Source organism: Pseudophryne corroboree, chromosome 4 (genome assembly GCF_028390025.1).
Source record: "Pseudophryne corroboree isolate aPseCor3 chromosome 4, aPseCor3.hap2, whole genome shotgun sequence".
In the NCBI taxonomy this organism is placed as follows: domain Eukaryota; kingdom Metazoa; phylum Chordata; class Amphibia; order Anura; family Myobatrachidae; genus Pseudophryne; species Pseudophryne corroboree.
Genome location: NC_086447.1, coordinates 642,286,302 through 642,306,602, shown reverse-complemented (window position 1 = coordinate 642,306,602; position 20,301 = coordinate 642,286,302). Strand labels below are relative to the sequence as shown.

At 43.7% G+C, this 20,301-nt stretch overlaps 1 protein-coding gene across 2 annotated transcripts in view; it reads left to right on the top strand.

The window, feature by feature from the left end:
* Window positions 1-20,301, top strand: part of SMOC2 (SPARC related modular calcium binding 2) — a 701,933-nt gene that overhangs the window by 306,285 nt on the left and 375,347 nt on the right. For both annotated transcript variants that reach the window (XM_063917728.1, XM_063917727.1), the window contains exons 5-7: window positions 7,537-7,584; window positions 11,755-11,805; window positions 12,286-12,360. In XM_063917728.1, the coding sequence (XP_063773798.1) occupies window positions 7,537-7,584; window positions 11,755-11,805; window positions 12,286-12,360 (174 nt within the window). The remainder of the gene's footprint in view (window positions 1-7,536; window positions 7,585-11,754; window positions 11,806-12,285; window positions 12,361-20,301) is intronic.

Here is a 20,301-nt window from a genome sequence, read left to right as displayed (position 1 = left end):
CGGCCCTGGTGGGTAAGTCTACATACCTTCCTTCCGCAGTTGCCCCAGCTAGGAAAACTTACTCTACTCCAACGCTGCTGTCCTTTCGGACGGCAAAATGTAAAAATTAAACCAAAGGTTCTTCTACGGCCTTCAAAGGCAATAGAGGTAACCCAGAAAACCAGCAATTGCAGGTTCACAGGAACATAACCCCGGTTCTGCTTCCTCTAAGCCTTCAGCATGATGGTGGACCACACTGCCTGGAAGACAGGTAGGTGGGAGCCCTATTAAGAGATTTCAGTCACATATGGGAAACATCATGCAAGGATCCCTGTGTCAAAGATTTTATCACCCAGGGCTACAGACTGGAGTTTCAGGAACTCCCACCACACAGATTCTTCAAATCAGGCTTACCAGCTTCTCAAGAAGCAAGTATGACTTTACAGTGTCACAACTGAGGGCTGGTGTTGGTCTGGGACAGCCTCAGTTGTAAGGACTGGTGTAAAGGTAAATCTAGGTGGCAGAATAGGACTCCTAGACATAGATGACTTCTACCACCAATGCCCGAAGATGTGACCACAGCAACAAAGATAAAATAAATGTTTGTTTATTAAACACAGTTCTGGTGGTACACCGGCAGTTGCACAGTCATGATATAAGAAATTATTAAAAACAGTACAGTTCCACAAGAAATAGCAGTTGTAGTATTCCCTTAGGTGTGGTATCCGCACAAGGCTAGCTTGGAAGGTTAGTAGATGGAAAGTCATTTTACCAACACCTAGGTTCTGTATGGTAGATGAAAGCTGGAACTGGTCAGCAGATGTAGTACAGAGGCTGAACGTACTGCAGAATGAGTGGTACTTGTAGACTGCCGGTTTTGCCGGTTAGAACGGGAAATGAACTGTGAATGAAGTACAAATGAGCCAGTGTTAACAGCGGAGTTAAATGACACTGGTGATGCTAGAGATCGATGAATTGAGAAAACAGATGACTTGAATACTGTAGATAGCAGGAACACCATGGCGGAGCACCGATGACAATAGGTAGCTGAACACCACTGGAAGCCCAATGCTGGAAGCTGGTGTTTTGGGAGCACTGCCAATAGCAGAAGGCAATGAGGATACTATGGAGTCAGGCAGCCACTGCAGCGTGGGGATTGGTGCAGGTCTCTGCAGAACTGGAGACTTCAGGAGCTGGAATACCTGGAACACAGAATCACAGAGAGCAGAGACAGGATACACTGGTAATGACAAAGCACTGACAACTTCCTGGTCTAAGATCAGTCCCTTTATACTCTCAGCAGTTCAGGGATTGGATCAGCAATTAGACAGAGCTCAGCGAGACTGTAGGTTGGGGGAATTATCATCATGTGATCAGAACCAACATGGCTGCGCCCATACTGGTTCTTGGAGGGGAACCTGGTTTGTAATTCCATGTGGAGCTTTCACAGTAATGGCGGCAGCGGCCGCAGGACACAGTGAATGTTAAACTGCACAGCAACCTCCCAGAGCCGCCGGCGGAAGCTACAGCGGGTGAGAGTTGCCGCACAGACCTGTAGTGTTTTACTGTAGTAATCGCGGCAAAGGCCGCAGCTGAAAGAAGACGCCACACAGATCCGTCCACACGCTGAGAGCACAGTAATGGCGGTGGAGGCCGCTACTCACAGGAGACACTATGCAGAGCCGTCCAAGTGCTGAGAGTACAGTAATGGTGGCGGAGGCCGCGATGAGCTAGAAATGCCATTCCATTTAAGAGTTCCCTGTAACAGCACCTGTTGACTGGCAGAGAGGAAATATGAAGCAAGGACATTTAGCAACATGACTGAGACCCGACCCTGGAATGCTGAGCCAGCCTCAGAAGACACCTGAAAGGTAAAAAATAATGTCCAGTAGTCCAGATCGTGACAAACAGAAAGCAATTAAAAAACTGGTACAGACTCAGGTCATTGTTCCAGTTCCACTTCAACTGCAAAACCAGGGTTATTATTCCAACCTGTTTGTGGTACCGAAACCGGACGGTTCGGTAAGGCCCATTTTAAACCTCAAGTCGTTGAACCCGTACTTATTGGTGTTCAAGTTCAAGATGGAGTCATTGAGAGCAGGGATCTCAGGTCTGGAGGAGGGTGAATTCTTAGTGTCTCTGGATATCGAGGATGTGTACCTTCATATTCCGATTTAGCCACCTCATCAGGCTTATCTAAGGTTTGCATTACAGGACTGTCACTACCAGTTCCAGGCCCTGCCATTTGGCCTCTCCACGGCACCGAGGGTGTTCATCAAGGTAATGGCAAAGATGATGTTTCTCCTCTGCAAACAAGGAGTCAACATAATACCGTACCTGGACAATCTGCTGATAAAAGCGCCATCCAGGGAGAGGTTGTTGGACAGCATTGCCCTATCAACCCGACTACTCCAGGATCAAGGGGTGGATTCTGAACCTACCAAAATCTCATCTGGAATCAACACAGAGGCTTCCGTTCTTGGGAATGATACTGGATATGGAGGTACAGAAGGTATTCCTTCCTTTAGACAAGGCATTGGTACTCCAGTCAATGGTACGGGATGTTCTAACACCAACCCGGATATCGGTGCATCTATGCATTTGCCTCCTGGGGAAGATGGTAGCCTCTTACAAGGCTCTACAATACAGAAGGTTTCACGCAAGGCCCTTCCAGCTGGATCTGTTGTCCGGATCGCATCCTCACATGCACCAGAGAATCTGTCTGTCGCCAAAAGCCAGGATTTCTCTTCTGTGGTGGCTTCAAACTTCTCACCTAACTGAGGGCCGAAGGTTCGGGATTCAAAATTGGATTCTGCTAACCACAGACACAAGCCTCAGAGGTTGGGGAGCAGTCACCAAAGGGGAACAGTTCCAAGGAAAATGGTCAGGAGACCATCCTTTCAATTAATATTTGGAACTAAGGGCCATATACAATGCCATTCTACAGGCATCACATCTTCTTCAAGATCACGCCATTCAGATTCAGTCGGTCAATGTGACGGCGGGAAACCGACAAGGAGGAACGAAGAACAGAGCAGCAATGTCAGAGGTGTCAAGTATTCTCCTTTGGGTGGAAAGACAAGCTGTGGCACTCTTCATTCTGGGAGTAGATAACTGGGAAGCAGACTTCCTCAGCAGACACGACCTCCACCCAGGATAGTGGGGCATTCACCCGGAGGTGTTCGGGTGCTTGACACGTTGTGGGGAATGCCACAAATTGACATAATGGCATCTCATCTCAACAAGAAGCTCAAGTGGTATTGTTCCAGGTCGAGAGACCCACAAGCAGTGGCGGTGGATGCTCTGGTGACACCTTGGGTCTACCAGATGGTGTACGTGTTTCCACCACTTCCATTGATCCCAAAAATTCTCAAAATACTAAAAAGGGAAAAGGTTCAAGCAATTCTCATTGCTCCGGACTGGACAAGAAGGGCTTGGAACGCGGATCTACTGGAGATGCTAATAGAGGACCCGTGGCCTCTACTTCTTTGCGAGGCTCTTCTACAACAGGGGACGTTCGTCTATCAAGACTTACCACGGCTACGTTTGATGGCATGGAGGTTGAGCATCAAATTTTAGCCTGGAAAGGGATCCCGGATAGTATTATTCCAACCTTGATCCAAGCCAGAAAGGGGGTAACGTCTAAACATTACCACCGTATTTGGAAAAAATACATCTCTTGGTGTGAGCACAGGAAATTTCCTGCGGTTGATTTTCAACTGGGACGTTTCCGTCTTTTTCTGCAGTCGGGTGTGGATGTGGGCCTATATTTGGGCTCCTTAAAAGTCCAGATTTCGGCCTTATCCATTTTCTTCCAGAAACAATTGGCTTCTCTCCCTAAGGTTCAGACATTTTTGAAGGGTGTTCTGCACATCCTACAGCACCTTAGAATCTCAACGTGGTGTTGCAGTTCCTCCAATCAGAATGGTTTGAGCCTTTACAGGAGGTTGACATAAAGTTTCTTACATGGAAGACCATCACATTGTTGGCATTGGCTTCATCAAGATGTGTGTTGGAGCTGGGGGAGTTGTCTCACAAGAGCCCCTATTTGATTTTTCATGAAGGTAGAGCTGAACTCAGAACTAGTCAGCAATTTCTTCCTAAGGTGGTGTCTGCGTTTCATATCAACCAACCTATTGTGGTGTCGGTGGTTACCGACACCTGTGATAGTTCAAAGTCCTTGGATGTTGTGAGGGCTTTGAAGATCTATGTGAAGCGGACAGCTCCTCACAGAAAATATGACTCGCTGTTTGTTCTCTATGATCCCAATAAAATTGGGTTTCCTGCTTCAAAGCAGTCTATTGCTCGCTGGATCAGGCTTACAATCCAGCATGCTTTTTCTATGGCAGGCTTGCTGGTTCAAAGATCTGTACAGGCCCACTCTACTAGGTCGGTGGGTTCTTCCTGGGTGGCTGCCCAGGGTGTCTCAGCTTTACAGCTCAGCCGAGCAGCTACTTGGTCAGGTTTGATGTTTGCTAAGTTCTACAAGTTCGATACTCTGGCCTCTGAAGACCTTCGGTTTTGTAAATCAGTTCTGCAGGAACCTCAGCACTCTCCCACCCGGTTTGGGAGCTTTGGTACATCCCCATGTTATTAATGTGGACCCCAGTATCCTCTAGGACGTAAGAGAAAATTAGATTTGAATTACCTACTGGTAAATTCTTTTCTCGTAGTCCATAGAGGATACTGGGCGCCCGCCCAGTGCTTCGTTTATTCCTGCACTGTTACTTGGTTAAGTATTATTGGTACAGCTGTTGCTGTTCCTGGTTTGAAGTTTGGTTAGCTTGGCTTTCCTCTAGTTGTGTGTGCTGGTTCGGAATCTCACCACTATCTTTTCTATCCTTCTCTCAAATTATGTCCGTCTCCTCGGGCACCGTTTCCTAGACTGAGTCTGGTAGGAGAGGCATAGAGGGAGGAGCCAGCCCACACTATCAAAGTCTTAAAGTGCCCATGTCTCCTAGTGGACCCGTCTATACCCCATGGTACTAATGTGGACCCCAGTATCCTCTATGGACTACGAGAAAAGGATTTACCGGTAGGTAATTAAAATCATATTTTTAAAATTATAGACTCTAGGATCCCCATAAAGCTAAATAGTAAAATACAGTATTGTTAGAGAAAAAAAGGTATACAATTAAGTATACTGCTATTGTAATTAGTTTCTAAGTATTATTACTATAATAGTACACCTTATGCACCACTAAAGTAATAATGGAGTCTGTATATACTTATTTCACAGGAATGTATTGTACACCCTGGGGTAGATCTATTAAAGCTACTAAAAATGAAAAGAGGTGTTGTTGGCCATAGCAACCAATCAGAGTCTGGCTATCATTTCTCTATTGCATTCTAGACCATGACAGACAGAATCTGATTGGTTGTTATGGGCAACACCACCACTTGTCTGTTTTAGAAGCTTTAGTAAATCTCTACCCATGTGTACGATTAAGATACCTATTTAGGAAAAGGACACAGGTTCAGTGTAGTAGAATTACACACAATCCACATAATAACAGTTGTGTGTGTATTAATATACTGTATTTGTTGCTCTGACAATAATTCAGCTGTGTTACAAATGTGCTCTCTTGTGAAGGTAAAAAGTCTGAGCTTTACTTACCCCATTGGGCAGAGTTGGAGTCATTCGACCGGATTATGGCAGTGATGACATGCATGATCCCTATTAGAAAATGTTAGTACTCCCATAATACAAACGGGAAATTCAATACAATCCATTTTTGCAGAAAAAATTGTGGTTTGGTCCAACAATTTTTTGGGGGGTAAGTCAATTTCCCCCTGTTTTTTTTCACGACCATTTTCGCATGAAAACACAAAGTATATGGGATAAGTTCTCGGATCCATGTGTTTTTGCGATTGTGCCCACAATAATATGGCACTTACCTGTGATTTTGGTTCTCTTGTCTGTGGGCAGGTGAAACAAAATCCCTAATAGTGCCAGCTATTGGGGATAATTGAATGACCGCCCTGGGGATCAATTAGCCGTGGTAATTTACAGCTGCTAATTGAATTTTCCTCAAAGTTAATTTCCTTTAGTTAATTTCTTCTGTAGGGTTCAGATTTAATATCTTGGATAGTGCAATGAACTTCAAACTTTTGTGGATACATAATATAGATTAAGTTTAGTTTAGTTGGTCTGGTCAAATGTTATTTAGAGAAACTTGGACAGAGGTAGATAATTCAGGGCATTTATGTTAATCATCTGAGGTCATGGAAGTTTTTGTTGTATTTTCTTTATCATGAGAGTGAGCTCATACAAAATGTATACACAGTATGTAAATTGTTTGGATTTTAATTATTCTGGCTGTTGCTTTTTGCATAGTTTTATCTTCCTCTCTATTTTATATTTCAGTATATAAAACAATAGCTTATAAATAAAAACAAGTGTGTCTAAAAATTGAAGATAAAGAAATCATTTTCTCCTCTAGTTTCTCCTCTCTCTGAGCTGCTTTAAGAAGTTTTGCTTAACTAACACAAATGGTCATTTGTGGATTAGAAATTAAAATGGAGCCCTGAGCAAAATGCTATTTGTACTTTGGTGGGGGAATCATATGCCTGCTTCAGCATGATTGCTCCCATTTTTATTAGATATGGGGCCTATACATTACTGGAGAATCAGGCCAAATCCCTATTCTGGGGGATCGTGGAAATCCAAAATGTTGGAAATTCTCGATTCGCCGGTTACGACCAAAACATCCTCAGGATTGGTGAGTCAGGCACTACCAGGGATGCAGCGTTTCCCTGATTTCCTGGTGGATAGTCAATCATTGATGTCCCCAGGTAGTCAGTTTGGATCAGCATCGGGGGAATTTCACATCTGGTGTTTGGCCCACATAAGCTAGCACATCATGGTAGTAAGATTGGTGGTACTAAATTTATGAGTTGTACTGGACAAATAGGAGTTTACCTTGTTAATTGTGAACAGACAATAATGTCCATGATTGTAGGCCCAATTTATAAATTATATCATGCTACAGAATATTCTTGTAGATGTGTGTACATGAGTGTGTAAATAACAATGTGATACAGGTTTCTTGTGCTTGAAGTATGAACTGGAATGAAAATAAGAGTCTCTTATTTTGGTTAGCAGATTATTATTTTTCCATCATCACTCTAGAGCCAGACATATGAAGGGAAGACCAATGTAACTCTCCCTTTCGCCATACCATTCTTAGACATCTTCCAACTCAATAAGCATTCTGCATGTCTATGGTCCAGTCCTGTCAGGTTTCATTTATGTCTTTATGAAATGAGTAATTAGCATCAAACATTACTGATAGGGGACTGCTTCATTATATATGCTACATAAAATAAAATCTTAAACAGTTTTACTATACTCGGGAGTCCAGGGAGTGAAAATGGAGGGTTTGCAGAGGAACATTATTGAGAACTTTAATTTTTATGAGTATAATGTTATCTTAAATATGATGAATTGCATACCTTATACAAGATCCATCAATAAATACCTGACAATATGCAAGTTATATTTTTTTAAATTAACATATTTAAACAGAGCCCTAAACCCTAATTCTCTATGTTTAGGATCAATAACAGAAAAGCATCCACAGAGAGAAGGTGCGGGAAAAGCAGGTAAACCTTGTAAAGGGTCTTCTTGTTATTTATGTGTCATTTTTTTATATACTGCAGAGCAAAATGTTAATTATGTGTAAATAATATCTTATATTGCTTATGGCACAGCAGTCAAGGGCGAACCCAGGATTTGTAGAGGGGGATTATCAAGCCTTGAAGAGAGATAAGGTGGAGTAGTTGCCTAGAGCAATATACTAGCTTTTGTCATTTCAAAGACCGTCCTAGATTAATTATACTTTGAAATGTTATTCACTTTATCTCTCTCCGAGGCTTGATACATCTCCCTATATTGTTTAACTAAGCATTCCATCAGGCCTGACTAAAGTACTAATAACTTTGAATAGTAACAGCAGTCTGTTTCACAATTTGTTGAGGTGAAAGTTTAGAACATTTTCAGAGGAATCTGTTCAGTCATTTTGACATACAACAATTAAGGAAATATGGTGAATTTTTTAAAACATTTTCCCATTGGAAGTTTTTCCACACAAACCTAAAGACTAACTTAACGGTCATCAATATATGCCATGAAGCTTCAATGGTGAGCAGGATGCTTTTAGTTATATTAAGATTTTACTTTATTTAATTGCCCTAAGCATCTCTAGTGCATAGGGCAGTGGTTCTCAAACTTTTTTGAATCACAGCGCCCTAGAGTATTAGATTTTTTTTCACGGCACCCCTAGGCCAAAAATAAATATTGAGATATTTAGAAAAACATATTAAATTAAGTAAATTGTGTTTATATGTAATCCTAGGTTCAGTTATGTGGTGAGGGACAGGATTCTATTGTGTTTGTCCACACAGTGTATGAATGGAAGTCACAACCACTAGTTTTGTCTATTACAGTACATTGATCATAAATAATTTGATCTGATCTTGGACCAACAACCAAGGGCACCCCTGCAAGTGTCCGGAGGCACCCCAGGGTGCCACGGCACACAGTTTGAGAACGACTGGCATAGGGCAATACCCTCTTATCTCTAGCAATGTGTGGGAGTGAGACAATTAACCTATTCCCATCTGACTATGGACTATGGAAGACCCTTATGACCCTCTCTGTGTTGTGTGTGCCAGAACTATGAACCCAGGAGGTGTTATTGCTTGCCACCAGTACCTTTTGCATGAAGTGTGCCTCTCTTTGTTGTGTGTGCCAGAACTATGAACCCAGGAGGAGTTACTGCTTGCCTCCAGTACCTTTTGCATGAAGTGTGTCTCATGCGTCATAGATGTAAGCACATTTGGACAGGTCCACCTTCACCTTCTGTTCAATGCCATTTATCACTTGTTTATATCATGATTCCTGATTACTACAGTGCTACAGTGCTATATATTATGTTGGTACTTATTAATAATAATAATAATAATAATAATAATAATAATAATAATATCCATTCCTCCTGACATTGTGAGATGGGTAGGCATAGGCTTGGGTAGTTGTGTACTACAAGTTCCAGTATATGCATGCTGGGGGTGTTATATTTTTTAAAGGTCGATTTTAGAGTGATGAAAATCATCTAACTTGATGAAAATCGGTCTTTAGTAAATATACCCCTAGGAATTTAAGTTTTGTTGCAGATGGTGAGCAACACCTGCCTAAGCTGAGAGCAGTTCAAACAATATTGCTAATTATTAGCAATAATAATAATAATAATAATAATAAATATGAATAAATAATAATAAATATCTTTGTAACTTTTTTCTTGTCCTCACACAGTTCAATAGTTTGATAAAGGTAACAAAACGTTTCACCCTGTGTCTGTCTAGAAGGGAAAATTATTTCATTATTCCCATCAGTCAATAATGTTAAAATATTTCTGAGAATAAATGTGTGTGCTGGGACACATTGTAAAAAGAAAAAGAGGAGAATATATAAAAAAGAAGAACCAAAAGCAAGAGAGCAGTCGAAAAAGATTAAAGGAGAAAGACATTTTTTATAATAAGCAGGTGATAAGAAGTAGTCTTATTTTGCTTTTTAGGTATTTGGAATAGAACACCTTGGCCAATACACGTAGACTATAGAGAGGTTATATCACTAGTAATATTATATAATTCTATCTACTTTAATCAAAATAATTAGTACAAGGGATCTAAACTTTTTTATTTGGTTCCTTATCTTCTAAAAGCATCCCACCCAGCACTGAGCTGGTGTTATGTGTTACCCCAATGTTATGGCAATGATGCTGTCATGTGACCGCCGCTCAAGATCCCAGTAGTCTCCATGCTCCATGATCAAACGACCGACAGTTGGTATGCCAACTACAAGGGCCTATTCCCTCTCTTGGTTGTACACGACACCCATAGAGTGGGAATAGAACCTGTGGTGAGCGCAGCGAGCCCACTGAGTGTCGAGCGCAACAAGCCCGCAAGGAGCTCTGCTGCACTCACCGCTATGGCATTCTGCGGTCGGGATCCCTGGGTCGGTATGCTGACCTCTGGGATCCCCACCACCGGTCTCACAGCCCCAACCCTTATGGCACACAGCTGTCATGGGCGAGCACAGGATTTGCAAAGGGGGGTTCCACGTGATTGAATGTGGAGACCTATTACACTAAAATCACATCTGTCATCACCATAATACCAGCTCTGTATACATTTATATGTTGTCTATGACGTTGTCATGATTTACTGTGCTGGCATAATAGGGCAGTACGGATGGTGTAATGGTTAGCATTACCGCCTCACAGCACTGAAGTCATGGGTTCAATTCCCACCATGACCCTTACTGTGTGGAGTTTGTATATTCTCCCCGTACTTGCGTGAGTTTCCACCGGGTACTCCGGTTTCCTCCCACAATCCAAAAATATACTGATAGGTTAATTGGCTCCCAACAAAATTAACCCTAGCGTGAATGTGTCTGCGTGTACATGTGATAGGGAATATAGATTGTAAGCTTCACTGGGGCAGGGACTGATGTGAATGGGCAAAAAATTCTCTGTAAAACGATGTGGTATATATGTGTGTTATATAAATAAATAATAATAATAATAATAAAAAGACAGCACAATGTTTCTGAATGACTTTTGGTCCCTGTGGCAGTATAAAATGAAAGATAATGCAGCATATTCTGAATTAGTGGTACAACAAGATGCATTCACACATTATTCTAACATTATATTTAGCAGTGTCTCCCACACATTAACCAAACCCTGACTATATTAATGATATCAAATTATATACCACATTATTTGCTCCTGCCATCTATGTCTGATTAAGAGGTGGACACCAATTGGGGTGGTGCTGCCTCTTCAGTCGCAACAGTACTGAGAAGATATCCGAATGATACTTGCATATTGGTCTCTGTGACCACTGAAAAAATAAAGATAACATTAAACAGTCAGTACTAGAAAAATATCTACATTTCAATCTAAAAAAAGTAATCGGGGGATACCATGATTGATGTCTTTGGTTCTGTTATACAAAACTTGAGCTAAGACTCCGGGGCTGGCGACTAGGTTCTAAGACTCGGGGGGTGGTGGCTATGGCTACCCCCTTCCCCATCCAGTGCCTAACCCTAACCCCCCCTCCCCCCACCCTCTCAGTACCTAACCTTAACAGTGACCCTGATACCTTCAAGATATCGGTGGTCGGTGTTCCGGTGCCGGGATTCTGAGTAGTGTCGGGATTCTGGAGTCGGCCAGTGCAGGATTGGATCTTAGGGGTCAGTGCTACACAATTTGTGCTGTGTTGTGTAATTGACAGGCCTGTTCAGGACTCTTCATGAAGCATCTCCTAATAAAAATGTACTTTAATGTGTATTGTGAGTTCAATAATACATTATACATTATAATAGGCTTACTATATTGTTAAGGAATTTGATGGTACATTTTGATGGTGGAGGGGGGTGAATAAGAAGACGTGTCACAATTCTGTGGCTCTTTATTATAAATGAGTTTGTGCTTATAATATGTTTACCCTCTGTTGTTTTTAATTACTTGATGCATATATGATCATTGTCATTAGCTTTATTTTTTCTGCAATGTCTGTCTGAAGGCAGTTTTCAGGTGGCTGATGTTAGAAGCTAACGAGTCAACTAAAGCAGCAGAATGTTCACAGGTTTAAATCTGTAGAAAATTCGAGCATTAGATTATTCACATTGATAAGTTAAATTAAATGCATACAGTACATACAGCTTTAAGTGTCCTAACAATGTGACTTTCATTTTTTTTATTGTAGATGATGTTTCTGTTCCATCACTAGAAACGCAGCCTCAAGGAGATGAAGAAGGTATGGATTTATATATGTTATTGTGTTTTTCCTTTGTGTTTTTGCAAATAGGATTATTGATGAACATTTACTTTTATACTGTAATTGCTGAGATTTTGCTCAGAAAAGCAATCATAGTGTAAGTGCATTGAATTTAAAGGGTTGATAATTATTATGTGTGCTGACAGACACGACGCTAAAAATGTTAGTGTTAGCCAGGCTTGGTGTAGGAGAATCATGTGGTTCTCATATAATCCCTTCCAGGACCATGGATAGCAGATGGGGCATGACTGGCCACTTAAGCAGTGAAAAAAGAAGCTGGCACTTTGATGCTTTCTCCATTCAGGATGGTTATCAGATTTGATTTCATTAAATTGTGTAGGGCAGTAAAGTAGGCTTATATTTGTACAGTAGGATCCATTATTTGTAATTGCTAGATGTTAATCTTCAATGATATAAAACCCTCTGTAAAACACAATTACAGCGCTCTTGTACTTTTAGATTTTGCATCTCGATATCCGACTTTATGGACAGAGCAAGTCAAGAGCAGGCAAAACAGAACCCACAGAAATTCAGGTAAGGTACAGTATATTAGTATAAATATTTGTATGGGTTTTATAGAATGAAAGATAAATATGAGAAATGTTTAAAGTAGGTAACAGTACAAAGAAGGCTTTGCAATCTCTTATCTGATATGTTGGGAACCTTGGAATGCACACATATTTACCTACCAAGTGCAATAGTATAAAAAAAATTACAAATCCTTTATATCCTACTATCCAGCATCCTTCTGTGAATTAGTACTAACACTATACATTTTTTCAATCCAAGCAAATATAATTCCATGTGTGTGTGTTTTCAATATAAATGGTATCTTAGTGTCTGGTTACCTTATTGTATTCCGTCCTCAGCTTCTGCTAATCTGGGATAACTTCAGTTTTACAGTGGACTTGGTTAGAGCAATATGTAGTTTATGAGAACATTCTAGCAGCAGTGTGTTTTATAAAGACTAGTGTACCTGATTTGTGCATAGCAGTGTCCAGTCCACTTTCGTGTTTCTGTTTATGTAAGTGATGTTCGTACTGATTGCAGCCGAGAGGTGTACTAGGGTGATGATGTTTTAGAACCTACTCATTATCTCTTTTTTTATACAAATGTAGGAGAGAATTAAAATGTCTACCTACTTTTGTAGAACTGTAGTAAGGCAGGGGATATCACAGATGTCTCCTGCTTACCTATCAGTCCCAATCTGGCCCACTATACCCATACTTTATATGGGAACGAAAATACATCAAGCTTCGAAAATACTGGTTTCGAAGCTTGACAACGGGAACCTTCACCATCTTCAGATGGCGTTCGTTCCCTGACTTGTGCTCTGTCCTATGGGAAGGAGGTCCGGGGTTGCAAAGAGGGATCTAATTCCATCCTTCCGCCCTTGTTTGGCTTTTTGTTCTTTGTGCACATGCAAGTTAGATTAGGCAGAGTAAAGTTTCACTGCTACAAAAGTAGCAATAATAGGGATCGTTGGGACAGCTAATTTTTAGATCAGCTGCCTCCGCACTGGAGCAATGTTGAATTGCTCCATTAAAGTATTATCCAGCGCTGCAACCCTCAACTAGTTGGATACTAAAGTAGCTTGGCAGCGCTTGATGAATAGACGCCTTATTCATGAATAGTCCCCACCAGCAGAGATAGGAGGATTCTGGTGTAGAAATCAATTAAATCATATGATACAGATTTCACACTTCCAGCCTCATTTTTTATTGGCAATACATGGGAAAAAACCTTTTAGTTTTAGTAATTAGCAGTTAGTGACAGCCCATAAATGTAGCTAGAAAATGTAATTGGCTGTTTATCAAAGTAGAGTTATATAAATGATATGTACTTGTCTCAAGTCTAAATTAGTTATCAATGGATTTTAATTTTGAAATATAATTTTTCACATGATTTAGGGAGGAACCGAGGAGTGTTAAAGCCAGTGGCTCGAGTCACTTTAATTTTTTATATTATATATTTATTATTTTATATTATTGATATGTTTAAACTCTGTGCATGGACATTCCAGCAATGTTCGGTCAATTGGAATAGTAATCGAATTTTACCCTGTATGCCAGCTAGAAGTAGTGAAGTGTCTGTTTTGCAGCTAACGGGGTAGAGGCAGAGCTGGATTGAGGGGGGAGGGGCCCTGGAGGTAAGTACCGATCTGTTACCAATCCAATCTGTGGTTGCACTCCCAGCTCCCCACTTTCCAGCCGCGGCGCCAACGCCGCATCGCAGGACAGGACAGCTGAGCGACGGGCCAGCTGTCCAATAGTCTGTGCACAGGAGCAGCCTGCGGCTCAGTCATTTGCTGGGTGTGCAGGCTGCAGGGAAGAAAAAGGAGGACCTGTGATTCCAGCGGAGGTTGTGTGGCTGTGTGCAGCTTGGAGGAGCTAGAGGAGCCAGCTCTCCCTCTCCTGTAAGTAGGGCTGGCTGTACTGGTTATTTTTTTTGCGCTGCTACTGTCGATCAAATTTAAATTGCCCTAGGTTGTGTGTGTATATATATATATATATGTGTGTGTGTGTGTGTGTGTGTGTGTGTATCTATCTTTCTATCTATGTGTATATATATGTATGTATGTATGTATGTATATATTATATATATATATATATATATATATATATACACTGTATAGTATATATATATATATATATATATATACTGTATATACTGTATATACTGTATATATACATTTCTCTGACGTCCTAGTGGATGCTGGGACTCCGTCAGGACCATGGGGATTAGCGGCTCCGCAGGAGACAGGGCACAAAAATAAAAGCTTTAGGACTAGGTGGTGTGCACTGGCTCCTCCCCCTATGACCCTCCTCCAAGCCTCAGTTAGGTTTTTGTGCCCGTCCGAGCAGGGTGCAATCTAGGTGGCTCTCCTAAAGAGCTGCTTATAAAAAGTTATTAGGTTTTTTATTTTCAGTGAGTCCTGCTGGCAACAGGCTCACTGCAACGAGGGACTTAGGGGAGAAGAAGTGAACTCACCTGCGTGCAGGATGGATTGGCTTCTTAGGCTACTGGACACCATTAGCTCCAGAGGGATCGAACACAGGCCCAGCCATGGAGTCCGGTCCCGGAGCCGCGCCGCCGACCCCCTTGCAGATGCCGAAAAGTGAAGAGGTCCAGAAACCGGCGGCAGAAGACTTTTCAGTCTTCATGAGGTAGCGCACAGCACTGCAGCTGTGCGCCATTGTTGTCAGCACACTTCACACCAGCGGTCACTGAGGGTGCAGGGCGCTGGGGGGGGCGCCCTGGGCAGCAATGATAATACCTTGTTCTGGCTAAAAATACATCACATATAGCCCCTGGGGCTATATGGATGTATTTAACCCCTGCCAGGTCTCACAAACATCGGGAGAAGAGCCCGCCGAAATAGGGGGCGGGGCCTATCTCCTCAGCACACAGCGCCATTTTCCTGCACAGCTCCGCTGCGTGGAAGGCTCCCAGGACTCTCCCCTGCACTGCACTACAGAAACAGGGTAAAAAAACAGAGAGGGGGGGCACTTTTTTGGCGATATTGATATATTAAGCTGCTATAAAGGAAACAACACTTCTGTAGGGTTGTTCCTATATATTTATAGCGCTTGGGTGTGTGCTGGCAAACTCTCCCTCTGTCTCCCCAAAGGGCTAGTGGGGTCCTGTCTTCGATAAGAGCATTCCCTGTGTGTCTGCTGTGTGTCGGTACGTGTGTGTCGACATGTATGAGGACGATGTTGGTGTGGAGGCGGAGCAATTGCCGGTAATGGTGATGTCACCCCCTAGGGAGTCGACACCGGAATGGATGGCTTTGTTTATGGAATTACGTGATAATGTCAGCACGTTACAAAAATCAGTTGACGACATGAGACGGCCGGCAAACCAGTTAGTACCTGTCCAGGCGTCTCAGACACCGTCAGGGGCTGTAAAACGCCCTTTACCTCAGTCGGTCGACACAGACCCAGACACGGACACCGAATCTAGTGTCGACGGTGAAGAAACAAACGTATTTTCCAGTAGGGCCACACGTTATATGATCACGGCAATGAAGGAGGCTTTGCATATCTCTGATACTGCAAGTACCACAAAAAGGGGTATTATGTGGGGTCTGAAAAAACTACCTGTAGTTTTTCCTGAATCAGAGGAATTGAATGAAGTGTGTGATGAAGCGTGGGTTAACCCCGATAGAAAACTGCTAATTTCAAAGAAGTTATTGGCATTATATCCTTTCCCGCCAGAGGTTAGGGCGCGCTGGGAAACACCCCCTAGGGTGGATAAGGCACTCACACGCTTATCAAAACAAGTGGCGTTACCGTCTCCTGAAACGGCCGCCCTCAAGGATCCAGCTGATAGGAGGCTGGAAACTACCCTGAAAAGTATATACACTCATACTGGTGTTATACTGCGACCAGCCATCGCCTCTGCATGGATGTGCAGTGCTGGGGTGGTTTGGTCAGATTCCCTGACTGAAAATATTGATACCCTGGATAGGGACAGTATTTTATTGACTATAGAGCAATTAAAGGATGCTTTTCTTTATATGCGAGATGCTCAGAGGGATATTTGCACTCTGGCATCGAGAGTAAGTGCGATGTCCATATCTGCCAGAAGAAGTTTATGGACGCGACAGTGGTCAGGTGATGCGGATTCCAAATGGCATATGGAAGTATTGCCGTATAAAGGGGAGGAATTATTTGGGGTCGGTCTATCGGATTTGGTGGCCACGGCAACAGCCGGGAAATCCACCTTTTTACCTCAGGTCCCCTCCCAACAGAAAAAGACACCGTCTTTTCAGCCGCAGTCCTTTCGTTCCTATAAGAACAAGAGGGCAAAAGGACAGTCATATCTGCCCCAAGGCAAAGGAAAGGGTAAGAGAGTGCACCAAGCAGCTCCCTCCCAGGAGCAGAAGCCCTCCCCGGCTTCTGCAAAGCCCTCAGCATGACGTTGGGGCTTTACAAGCGGACTCAGGGGCGGTGGGGGGTCGACTCAAGAATTTCAGCGCACAGTGGGCTCACTCACAGGTGGACCCCTGGATCCTGCAGGTAGTATCTCAGGGTTACAGGTTGGAATTCGAGAAGTCACCCCCTCGCCGGTTCCTAAAGTCTGCTCTGCCAACGTCTCCCTCAGACAGGGCGACGGTATTGGAAGCCATTCACAAGCTGTATTCTCAGCAGGTGATAGTCAAGGTACCCCTCCTACAACAGGGAAAGAGGTATTATTCCACACTATTTGTGGTACCGAAGCCGGACGGCTCGGTAAGACCTATTCTAAATCTGAAATCTTTGAACCTGTACATACAAAAATTCAAGTTCAAGATGGAGTCACTCAGAGCAGTGATAGCGAATCTGGAAGAAGGGGACTTTATGGTGTCCCTGGACATCAAGGATGCTTACCTGCATGTCCCAATTTGCCCTTCACATCAAGGGTACCTCAGGTTCGTGGTGCAAAACTGTCATTATCAGTTTCAGACGCTGCCGTTTGGATTGTCCACGGCACCTCGGGTCTTTACCAAGGTAATGGCCGAAATGATGTTTCTTCTGCGAAGAAAAGGCGTATTAATTATCCCTTACTTGGACGATCTCCTGATAAGGGCAAGGTCCAGAGAACAGCTGGGGGACGTAGTAGCACTAACCCAAGTAGTGCTGCAACAGCACGGGTGGATTCTGAATTTTCCAAAATCTCAATTGACCCCGACGACACGTCTGCTGTTCCTGGGAATGATTCTGGACACGGTTCAGAAAAAGGTGTTTCTTCCGGAGGAGAAAGCCAGGGAGTTATCCGAACTTGTCAGGAACCTCCTAAAACCAGGAAAAGTGTCTGTGCATCAATGCACAAGAGTCCTGGGAAAAATGGTGGCTTCTTACGAAGCGATTCCATTCGGCAGATTCCACGCACGAACTTTTCAGTGGGATCTGCTGGACAAATGGTCCGGATCGCATCTGCAGATGCATCAGCGGATAACTTTGTCTCCACGGACAAGGGTGTCTCTTCTGTGCTGGTTGCAGAGTGCTCATCTGTTAGAGGGCCGCAGATTCGGCATACAGGACTGGGTCCTGGTGACCACGGATGCCAGTCTGAGAGGCTGGGGAGCGGTCACACAGGGAAGAAACTTCCAGGGAGTGTGGTCAAGCCTGGAGATGTCTCTTCACATAAATATACTGGAGCTAAGAGCGATTTACAATGCTCTAAGCCTGGCAAAACCCCTGCTTCAGGGTCAGCCGGTGTTGATCCAGTCGGACAACATCACGGCAGTCGCCCACGTAAACAGACAGGGCGGCACAAGAAGCAGAAGGGCAATGGCAGAAGCTGCAAGGATTCTTCGCTGGGCGGAAGATCATGTGATAGCACTGTCAGCAGTGTTCATTCCGGGAGTGGACAACTGGGAAGCGGACTTCCTCAGCAGACACGATCTACACCCGGGAGAGTGGGGACTTCATCCAGAAGTCTTCCACATGATTGTGAACCGTTGGGAAAAACCAAAGGTGGATATGATGGCGTCCCGCCTCAACAAAAAACTGGACAGGTATTGCGCCAGGTCAAGAGACCCTCAGGCAATAGCTGTGGACGCTCTGGTAACACCGTGGGTGTTCCAGTCAGTGTATGTGTTTCCTCCTCTGCCTCTCATACCAAAAGTACTGAGAATTATACGGCAAAGGGGAGTAAGAACGATACTCGTGGCTCCGGATTGGCCAAGAAGAACTTGGTACCCGGAACTTCAGGAGATGCTCACGGAAGATCCGTGGCCTCTACCTCTAAGACGGGACCTGCTTCAGCAGGGACCGTGTCTATTCCAAGACTTACCGCGGCTGCGTTTGACGGCATGGCGGTTGAACGCCGAATTCTAAGGGAAAAAGGCATTCCGGAAGAGGTCATCCCTACCCTGGTAAAAGCCAGGAAGGAGGTGACTGCACAACATTATCACCGCATTTGGAGAAAATATGTTGCGTGGTGTGAGGCCAGGAAGGCCCCGACGGAGGAATTTCAACTGGGTCGATTCCTACATTTCCTGCAAACAGGATTGTCTATGGGCCTCAAATTAGGGTCCATTAAGGTTCAAATTTCGGCCCTGTCGATTTTCTTCCAGAAAGAATTGGCTTCAGTTCCTGAAGTCCAGACTTTTGTAAAAGGAGTACTACATATACAGCCCCCGGTTGTGCCCCCAGTGGCTCCGTGGGATCTTAATGTAGTTTTGGATTTTCTCAAATCCTATTGGTTTGAGCCACTCAAATCGGTGGATTTGAAATATCTTACATGGAAAGTAACCATGCTACTGGCCCTGGCTTCAGCCAGGAGAGTGTCAGAATTGGCGGCTTTATCGTATAAAAGCCCATATCTGATTTTCCATTCGGACAGGGCAGAACTGCGGACGCATCCTCAGTTTCTGCCTAAGGTGGTTTCAGCGTTTCACCTGAACCAGCCTATTGTGGTGCCTGCGGCTACTAGCGATTTGGAGGATTCCAAGTTGCTGGACGTTGTCAGGGCATTGAAAATATATATTTCAAGGACGGCTGGAGTCAGAAAATCTGACTCGCTGTTTATACTGTATGCACCCAACAAGCTGGGTGCTCCTGCTTCTAAGCAGACGATTGCTCGTTGGATTTGTAGCACAATTCAACTTGCACATTCTGTGGCAGGCCTGCCACAGCCTAAATCTATCAAGGCCCATTCCACAAGGAAGGTGGGCTCATCTTGGGCGGCTGCCCGAGGGGTCTCGGCATTACAACTCTGCCGAGCAGCTACGTGGTCGGGGGAGAACACGTTTGTAAAATTCTACAAATTTGATACCCTGGCTAAAGAGGACCTGGAGTTCTCTCATTCGGTGCTGCAGAGTCATCCGCACTCTCCCGCCCGTTTGGGAGCTTTGGTATAATCCCCATGGTCCTGACGGAGTCCCAGCATCCACTAGGACGTCAGAGAAAATAAGATTTTACTTACCGATAAATCTATTTCTCGTAGTCCGTAGTGGATGCTGGGCGCCCATCCCAAGTGCGGATTGTCTGCAATACTTGTACATAGTTATTGTTACAAAAAAATCGGGTTGTTATTGTTGTGAGCCGTCTGTTCAGAGGCTCCTACGTTTGTCATACTGTTAACTGGGTTCAGATCACAAGTTGTACGGTGTGATTGGTGTGGCTGGTATGAGTCTTACCCGGGATTCAAAATCCTTCCTTATTGTGTACGCTCGTCCGGGCACAGTATCCTAACTGAGGCTTGGAGGAGGGTCATAGGGGGAGGAGCCAGTGCACACCACCTAGTCCTAAAGCTTTTATTTTTGTGCCCTGTCTTCTGCGGAGCCGCTAATCCCCATGGTCCTGACGGAGTCCCAGCATCCACTACGGACTACGAGAAATAGATTTATCGGTAAGTAAAATCTTATTATTTATATATCCAAAGGAGCGGAACCGGCACTCCCAGTATTCAGCAATGTGCTCCTGTGCCTTCCTTAGGTTTTGCACCCATATGCAGAAGATGACAAAGAGGAAACACTCGGGA